Consider the following 9,638-nt stretch of genomic DNA (forward strand, 5'->3'; position numbering starts at 1 on the left):
AGCTCCAGAGGACTAAGCGCCACACCTCCACGTCCCTCCCTCCCTGTGACCTTGGGATGCCCTTGGGCAGCCGCCCTGCCCCCTCGCCTGCCAATCTCTCCCTTTGGGACTGTACATCAGGTGCTTCGAGCACCACACAGAATGTCAGGTCTGCCGGCCAGTTCACCACGCAGGGTCCTCAGGGAGAAGCGGGTCTGGGGTGTCTTTAGGTGACTGTTGCTTTAAGTTCAAGCACAAATCTGACACACAGGGAGGCAGTGTCATGAGAAGGGAGGGGATAAAGCCGAGAGCTGGGCTGTGACCTTTACAGGCAAGTGTGTGCATGCATGTGTGTGTGTGTGTGTGTGTGTGTGTACATGTGTGAATGCGTGTGTGAGCATGTGTTTGTATTGGATTTTATATATGCGTGTGTATTTGGAGCCCTGGTGACACAGTGGTTAAGAGCCCAGCTGCTAACCAAAATGCTGGCAGTTTGAATCCACCAGCCGCTCCTTGGAAGCACTATGGGGCAGTTGTACTCTGTCCTATAGGGTCACTATGAGTCAGAAGCTACTCAATGGCAACAGGCTTCACGTGTGCGTTGTATATATGTGTGTGTGTGCGTGTGCGCGCGCTGGTATGTGTGCGTGCATGTTCATATGTGTACATGTGTGCGTATATGTGTTGTGTGCATATGTGTTGTATATGTGCCTGCATATCTGTGTATATGTATGCGTTTTTGTGTGCGTGTGTGCATTGTGTGTGTGAATGTGTGCCTTATATTCGTGTGTGTGCACGCATGCGTTTTGTGCATGCATGGTATGTGTGTGTTTGCAAGTGTATATGTGTGCATGCACGTCTGTTTGTATGTCTGTGTGTGTGTGCGTGCCCGGGTGTGTCTTTGTTCGGCTTTGTTTTACCAGCACAGCTCCAGGGCCTCCAGCCTCCCCTGACCCTACAGACACAAGCCTGGTTCTGGGTCTTGGAGGAAACCCTGCAGCAACCGAGCCTCGCAGCCTGTCGGGCTGGCCACCCAGTCGCCGGGAGCTCACAATGACGGAGGCCATGTGGCAGTTGCAGCCTTTGGCCAGGCCACCTCACTCAGCTGGCCTGAACGGGGCTCCCTTCCGAGCACCCACTCTTCCCAGAAGGCGCAGGCTGCTCTGGGTGGCAACATCAGCCCTGCAGGCAGAAAGCAAACGCAAGTGTGGCCCCAACCTCCAGGGCGCCTGCTCCACCTCTCTTGCCCTTAGAACCGGGGTCCCACATGTGGGTGTCATCTCAGTCCCTGGTCTCAGCCTGTCCTGAGGTGGCCACATGCAGCATCTGGCTGAGGGACCTTTGAGCCCCTGACCCCTCTAGCCACTGTATCAGGCCCTGGGGCTGCATGCCATGGCCACCTCCCACCCTGCCCCCACAAGCCTCAGATGTGGGCGGGACTGAGGCTGCCCGGAGAGACTTTTCCTAGGAAGAGGGGCTGGGGGAGGCCGGGAAGACCACAAGCAACGTGTCACCTCTGCCAAGGGCCAGCTGGAGAGCTGATGTGATTCTGCTGGGAGGAGACCCAGCCAGAGCCCCGGGGGGCCCCAGCACAGCGCCTACACACAGGCAGCAACTTCTCCTTTTTCAAATTATTCCACAAGCAAATGAAACCCAAATGCTTATTGTACAGAAATGCCCAGCCACTGTGTGGCTTTCTGTGGATCCTGCCTCCGTCTACCCGGCTGGACATCAGGGTCAAAGGGATGGGGGTCTCCTGTAGCTTTGCATCCCCCAGCCAGCAGCTCTCCCGGCACCAGGCACTCTGCCGGTGTTTGTTGCAGCTGCCTCCAGTTCCCTGGACAGATGAAGGTGACCTTTAATCCTGATGCTTTGAGTTCCCTGCTTGCTCAGGTCCTGGTGGCCGAGGCACGGCCTCTTCTGCCACCTGGTGGCGAGTCCTGGCATCGCCCGCTGTCGATGGAAAGAAGAAAAACTGAGGGCTGAGTTGGATGCGCTTGGGGAGTATTCCATCCATTACCGTTGAGTAACTGGGGAGTCTGGGGGACTCGATTCTCAGAGGGATTGAGAAATCTGCCCACAGCCACACAGCAAGTTATTGTCAGAGCTAGGACCAGAACCTGGCTCCCTCAGTGCTCTGCAATTTGTTTGTGTGACATTTTAATAATCTGAGTAGGAGTTCAGAGCCCGGCCTTGACATCAAACAGATGGGTGCGAATTCTGTGGGGTCAACACTGGGCAGGAGCAGGTGCTGAGTGTGGTCAGGGAACCTAGAGGGTGGGTCAGCCCCACAGAGGGCTGCCAGGCCGCATGGCCTGAGCTGTGCTCTCCACTTCTGAGCTTGCCTTAGCGTGACCTCTTGCCGGGACGGGCACCAGGCAGGCCTGCCCACCATCCTGCAGAGTCAGGGCCTCCTGTGGGACCCATGGAGACAAACCCCAGGTGAGGCTGGTGCTTCCAGGCCTGGCCGCTGCCTGGCTGGGTGGCCCCGAGCTAGTCCCAGCCAAGCTCCATGTCTTATCTGGATCAGAGAAGAGTGATACCATCTCGAGGTTGCAGAAAGATGAGAGATTGTCAGTTTGGTGCTGGCACACAGGACAGGCGCCAACAGTTGCCGTGGTGGCTATGGAGGGAGACCGTCCCAGGAGAGCAGACACGTAGACTGCAGAGACTGCCGATGTCCACTGTGCTTCCCAAGGACATGGGCGGGCACGGCTGGCTGCAGGCGGGCAAGGGAGCACCAGGGACGCTGGGCTGCTTCTCGGGGTGCTAGCCCCTCTGTGAAGGGCTCTCAGGGCGTGTGGGCCGCACTCTGGAAGACGGGGACCGGTTCAGAGGCACAAAGCAGCCCCTGACCACAGCCTGCAGTGCATATGAGTCTAAGAAACATCTGACAGAGTGTGGACAGAGAACCCAGGAAGGCTAGAGCAGGGAGCCTGGGGGGAGAGGAGGGAGGGGTCACAGCTGCCATGTCTCAGGGACCCGGTGAGACGAGGACCCGGAGTTCTCCCTGAGCCTGCGGCCCGAGAGCCGACTGGTGGACCATGGGAGGCGAGCAGTCTGCATCCGGCGGGAAGTTCTCTGTCTCCAAGGCACTGTGCATGATCCGATTCTGGAACTGCCCCACGTGGTCTCCCAGGGAGGACCACGTCCTCAAACAAGATCCACAGCAAACAAAAGCCATCTGCATCTAACAACAGCTGCATCCCTCTGGCTGGCTGCAGGACCCCACACCCACCAGGCTTTCGGGAGAGGCCGGTCTCCCTGAGGGACATGGGGAGGGGCCCCCTAAGGACTCTGGTCTGGTGTGGACCCAGAGAGGCAGGGCGACTCAGAGACTCTGATGTTCCAGAACATCCTGTCCCAGCCTCAAAGCAGAGTGGCGGTGTGTCCCGCCTGCACAGGGCACCCCTTCCTTACCCATGTGGTTTAAATGGTGGAGCACCCTTTGTTGCAGGGAGGGGGTGGGCGGGAGGGGTGGGAGGCAGTCTCGGGACTCTCCCATGGTGACAGCAACGGTCTGTCCACGAGGGCCAAGCCCAGAGTAATGAGAACAGGCGTAAGTTGTATCTTTGTGTGTCTATGTGTGTGTGAGTGTGTGTAAGGTGTGTGTGTGTATGAGCAAGTATGTGAGTGAATGTGTGTGTGTGAGCGTATGCATGTGTGAGAGAGTGAAGGAGTGTGTGAGTGTGTGAGAGATTGTGTGTGTGTGTATATGCATGTGTGAGAGAGTGAAGGAGTGTGTGAGTGTATGTGTGAGAGATTGTGTGTGTGTGAGTGAATGTGAGTGGGTGTGGGTGTGTTACTTTTTACTTAAAACATTTTTAAAAACTGTTACTGTCCCGTCGATTCCTACTCATAGCGCCCCTACAGGACAGAGAACTGCCCCATAGGGTTTCCAAGGAGCGGCTGGTGGATTCAAACTGCCCACCTTTTGATTAGCAGCCGAGCTCTTAACCACTGTGCCACCCGGCCTCCAAAGTGTTTCCGTTCTGGGTGTTGCCACGTAACAAGTTTGAATTCAGGTGACCGCTGTTGCTGTTGTTGCGTGCCGTCGAGTTGACTCCGACTCAGCAACCCTGTAGGACACAGTAGAACTGCCCCGTAGGGTTGCCCAGGACCATGAGCACCAGAGTAATTCACCATACATTGAACAGGGATGATTTTTCATGATTGTTCTCCCCTGTGTTCCCCTTCTTGGTGTTCCGGGTTCTCTCCCAGCAGCCCCTCACCACTGTCATCTCAGGAAGGGGGAGCGCTGCCTGTTGGGGTCCAAACTTCCATGCCGAGACCTCCAGAGTGGGAGCCCTTTCTGGGCCTAGGGGTGCTGCAGTGTCACCCAAGCCATGGCACTTGCTCCCTCCCACTCCCCCAGAGCCGTGATCTCTGTCCCCCCTGGTGTGAGTCTTAGGGCCCCACAGTGAGCCACCTGTTGGCTCTAAACTCAGGGTCCCTGCTCCCTCCTCAGGTAGGAGGCCCTGTCTGGCTCCCCATCCCTGTCTCAGGCAGAGAATCAAGGAGACAGCAGGCAGGCTGGTCTGCTCTTGGGTGCAGGCACAGCTCCTGGACACTCACCCCCACACACACACCAGAAGTCCCCAAGGCCCCCATGTCTGGTCCACGGAGGGAGGGGGCAGAGTGTGCCCAGAACCCGCTCCAGCAGGGTGAGTCACAATGTGATCCCAATGGGAGTGGCTGACTTCTGACCACCAGGTCAACTGCATCCCTTAGAGGGTGGTGAGTCCTTGGGGAGTGGTGGGTCCTGGGGAGTGGTGGGTGCTTGGGGAGTGGTGGGTCCTTGGGGAGCGGTGGGTCCTGGGGAGTGGTGGGTCCTTGGGGAGTGGTGTGTCCTGGGGAATGGTGGGTCCTTGGGGAGTGGTGGGTCCTTGGGGAGTAGTGGGTGCTTGGGGAGTGGTGTGTCCTGGGGAGTGGTGAGTCCTGGGGAGTGGTGGGTCTTGGGGAATGTTGAGTCTTGGTGAGAGGTGGGTCCTTGGGGAGTGGTGGGTCCTGGGGAGTGGTGAGTCCTTGGGGAGTGGTGGATGCTTGGGGAGTGGTGTGTCCTGGGGAATGTTGAGTCTTGGGGAGGGGTGGGTCCTTGGGGAGTGGTGGGTCCTTGGGGAGTGGTGTGTCCTGGGGAGTGGTGGGTCCTTGGGGAGTGGTGGGTCCTGGGGAGTGGTGGGTCCTTGGGGAGTGGTGAGTCAGGGCAGAGAGAGAGAGGGCAAGTTTCCTTAAAGGACAGCCCCCAATGAGCTGGGACAGAAGCCCCTTCCCTCCAGACAGGGGGCCAGTTAGGATGAGGGGCTTACCCTGCCCCGGGTCCACTGCCCACTACCCCACATCCTGGCCCCTGGGCCCCATGGAGGGCTGAGAGGGAGTGCCTGGTCTCTCCCCCTCTCCCCTACCCCCATCCTCTAGCCCTTGGAAGTGCAGACTCCTGACCCTGAATCCTTAGCCTTCCCACAAATTCAGGCCTTGAGGGATTGGGAGGGAGGCAGACGGCCTGGATGACGTGGAGGCGAGGTAGACGCGAGCAGGGGAACCCACCCCAGGAGCGTGCGTGGTGAGGACAAAGTGCACAGACCCCAGCTGCGTGTCACCATTTTTTATTGACTGCCCCGGGCTGTGAGGTGACCCGTTGCCCCCAGAGCGTGCTACATAGAGGAAGGAAGGTTCATGGGAAGACGGTCTGAGAGAAGCAGGCAGAGAGCCCAGATTCCCTGTGTGCCAGCTGGTGCTAGCCTCACAACACCTGGACACACCTGGGCAGGGCATGCACCCGGACCTGACACAGGCACCGCCAAGGAAAGGCGTCCCTTTTGGCTTCAGGATAACCTGGCTAGAAACCCAGAAGCCATCCTGAGATGCCTCAGCAAGGGGCTGTTTTCTTCCCACCCTCTAGAGCCTGGTCTCCTTCTCGAGGGATTATTGAAGGGCCTGCTGTCAACCTCCTTCTTCTGGCCTCTTGGTAGAGCTAGCACTGGCCGCCTCCCCAGGAGGTCGAGAGTGTTAGCTACAGAAGTACGGATGGTGGTCACTTCCATTACTGGCTGGTGTTGAGATTTGGGTCACCTATGGCCAAGGTCCCAAGCTCTGCTGGCTACTCTCAAACCTCGTCCCATCTAAGAAACTGGAAAAGAAACGAAAGAAGGGAAAGCAGAGGAAGAACAAACACCCCGCCTTTTCTAAGGTCTCCCCGGGATTGACATGTAAGGCGGGGCTGCCAGCGTGGCGGTCCAGCCCGCCGCCACACTAGGAAGAGGGCGCGGAGCTGGCCTTCTCCTCCCGGGACACGGGGATGGCGCGCTCGCTGTGGCTGGCATCCATGCCAGACTGGACCTTGGGGCCACAGAAGGTCAGCATGCCATCCGCAGACAGCGAGCAGGAGAGCGCCGATTTGTCCACGTTGGAGGGCAGGCGGTAGCGGCGGTGGAACTCACGGGAGATGTAGCCGTGGTCGTCCTGGGCGGGCAACAGGGAAAGGCGGGTCAGAGGCGCCCCTGCAGCAGGTGGCCAGCCAGTCCCCATGCCAGAGAAGGCCCTGCGTGAACTGCACACAGTATACAATCTACAGATACGCTAGCAGAGCTGAGTGGGGACAGCTCCTGCTCTCAAGAACTCCTTCCACGAGGTCCAGTCGATACTCATTATCCATGGTCGTTATGTTCTATAAAGTCACTGCGAACACTGAATTAGTGAATACAGGACCATTGTTCCTGGGGGAAATACAGGGTTAGGTGCCTGCAAGCCTCCAGTCTTAACATTTTCATCAGCCAGTCAATGCATAACCTTGGTTTTATGCGTGTCTCTGTTACAAGACCTTGTTTAGATATGGCCCCGGGTGGTACAGATGGTTAACATGCTCGGCTGGAGCCCACCCAGGGGTGCCTCGGAAGAAAGGCCTGGCAATATGCTTCTGAAAAATCAGCCCTGGAAACCCTATGGAGCACAGTTCTACTCTGACATACGTGGGGTTGCCATGAGTTGGAGTCAGCTTGACAGCAAGCGGCTTTTATTTAATATATATTGCTGATTCGTCAACATTCCGCTCACAGTCAACAGCACCGTAACTCATGGCTGAATGAAGCCTGTCCAGCACATGTATTTTCCCTGTAAGGCACACTGCAGCCTTCTTGTGCTTAGAAGCACCGGACAGCACTGCACCACTCCACTCAGGAGCCGTTCTGAACACCAAAATCACCAACAAAAAGCTCAAAATGGGAGAAACATGGCACTACATAGACGGCGAAAGAACCCTTGGTCATAGTACAAAAGCTTACTCCGCCTTAGCTGGGAACAGACGCGTGGGGAAACTCAAACTTTCCGCTGCTCTGCGCATGTCCGTGAATGCTCGCGAAAGCGCCATGGATGGATTCGCGGGGTTACAAAGAACGTTTAGCAAGTAGGTGAGTTTGCAAATATGGAACCCACGAGTCATGAGGAACCCCTGCACCTCCTCACTCTCACACACGTGGGATTGCAGCCTGGCCACGTCTCCCACCCGCCTCTCAAGAGATGGAACCTTCAAAAGGTCCACCCACAGCACGTCCAAGCCTTCCCTGGGTCCACCCACTACCTCGGGCTTGGCTCTCCAGATTGGCTGATTTCACTCCAAAACGACCAATCTGTACTTCGCTTGTGCTTTCGTCAAGACTTCGCTTGCCCCGGATGTACACAGGTGCTGCTGGGGGGTAGGGTTCTCTGTACTCAATCCACTGGGTCACAACAGCCCGAAACCCAGATTCACTCCCTGTCTCGAGTCCTCCTCTGCTGGATGGCAAAGCCAAGAGCTCAGAGTGCAACGGGGTCCTGCGACTGTGTTGGCTGAAGAGAATTAGCAAGGGCTTACCAGCCCCCAGGGGAGTGCAGACAGCGCATTTGGCTGTGAACTGAAAGGTTGGAGGTTTGAGTCCACCCAGAGGTACCTTGGAAGAAAGGCCTGGCAATCTACTCCCAAAAAACCAGCCATTGAAAACCCTATGAAGCACCGTTCTGCTCTGACATGCATAGGGCGGCCATGATTCGGAATGGACTCCATGGCAACTGGATGTTTTTGGTTTACCGGGCCCAGGATGAGACAGAGGCTGCAGGTATACAGATGGGTTCCACCACGCAGCACCACCAACAACTTCTTCATCAATGAAAAGAAAAGCCTCGCCTCTGACCTGGGCCAGAGAAAATGAAGACCAGTGCTAACGTTCTCTTGCCAAGGCCTCTCCCCCTCCCCACCCCCGCACCTGGGGAAGTTGCACACCTGTGACTGTGCTGTGGGCTCTGAGATTCTGCCTCCTGCCAGCCCAGTGCCTGCCTGGGACTCCATGACACACCCCTGCTGTCTGTTCTCCCAAAGCCACACCCACCCCCTGCGTGTCGAGGGGCCAGGGGCCTCCAAACAAGCAAGAGTCGCCCAGGGCAGGCCATGCAGCAGAGTGGGTGGGAGGGAGACCACCGGGGAGACCCCGCTCTGTCTTGTAGGAGCTGTGTGGCCTCGGGCGGGCCATACCTCCCGGTCTCAGCTCTGCTCAGCAAAAATCAAGGTAGACAGTGTGCCCATCACAGAGGTGCTGTGAGACATGAAGCGTCAGCGCACCTCCAGCGTTGGGAGTACTGGTTAGATGGATAAATGATCACTGCCGTCTCAGGCTCCCCGTCCAAAGGTGGGTTGTATGTGCACTGGCTGAGGGGTTGCCACCTGGACGCTGAGCACTCCCGGGGTCCTTTCTGGTCCCACCCTGTCATCAGGATGGAGCTGGTGACAGCTGAGCACAGACCGAGTCCAGGACTCTCAGCTGGACTCGGACCCCAGGGTCCGAGCCAATCACCCCGCCCTCCTGCCCAAGCATACAGGGGTGACCCAGCGGGCATGGGGAGATCAGCTCTGCTTACAGAGAAGCAAGACCAATTCGCTGACCCCGAGGTCTTCCTGCTTCCCTCCTGCTATGGGGTCCAGGCCCCCCTGGGAGGACGCGGACCTCGAACTCACCTGCCTCTCGTTGTGTTTGCCGTGGATCTCCACGAAGTCATCCAGCACCTTCACCGTCAGGTCCTCGGGGGAGAAGTGCTTCACATCCAGGAGGATAAGGAACTGGTCCCTGTCGGACCGGACCTGGAACGCAAACGCCTGTGTGGATTCCCCTGGGGGCCCCAAGCTCGCAGGAAGGGTGCAGCGGCTCTGCTCCACAGTGATGAGGATGGAAGCTGTTCTTTGGCTCCAACCTCTTCCTCCAGCTCCAGGGGCTGCTGGCGCGAGCCCCCCAGATGAGCCCTCTGGCCATGTGACATCCAAACCCAGGGCTGCAGTGGGGTGTTGTGGATCACCTGGGTGGCCATGGGTTGGGGGACGATTATGGGTAGGCTGATTGGTTGGTAATGGGTTGGATGGCCGGTTATGGATAGGATGGCTAGTTATGGGTTGGCTGGCTGATTGGTTATGGATGGGGGACTGGTTATGGGTGAGGTGGCTGCTTATGGCTTGGTTGGTTTGTTGGTTATGGGTTAGGTGGCCGGTTATGGTTGGGTGGCTGATTATGGATTGATTGGCTGGTTATGAGTTGGGTGGCTGCTTGATTATGGTTAGGTGACTGGTTAAGGGTTAGGTGGCTTAATTATGGGTTGGGTGGCTGGTTGGTTATGGTTGGATGGCTGGTTATGAGTTAGCTGGC

The 9,638-nt window shown here is 57.4% G+C and overlaps 1 protein-coding gene across 1 annotated transcript in view; it reads right to left on the reverse strand.

Moving 5' to 3' along the window:
• Positions 1–6,228: 6,228 nt before the first annotated feature.
• CRYAA (crystallin alpha A) overlaps positions 6,229–9,638 on the reverse strand; it is a 4,768-nt gene continuing 1,358 nt past the window's right edge. The window contains exons 2-3 of the mRNA XM_004384804.1: positions 8,960–9,082; positions 6,229–6,438 (exon numbers count right to left, since the gene is read on the reverse strand). Coding sequence (XP_004384861.1) covers positions 6,229–6,438; positions 8,960–9,082 — 333 coding nt within the window. The remainder of the gene's footprint in view (positions 6,439–8,959; positions 9,083–9,638) is intronic.

Source organism: Trichechus manatus, unplaced genomic scaffold (assembly GCF_000243295.1).
Source record: "Trichechus manatus latirostris isolate Lorelei unplaced genomic scaffold, TriManLat1.0 scaffold00128, whole genome shotgun sequence".
Classification (NCBI taxonomy): Eukaryota; Metazoa; Chordata; class Mammalia; order Sirenia; family Trichechidae; genus Trichechus; species Trichechus manatus.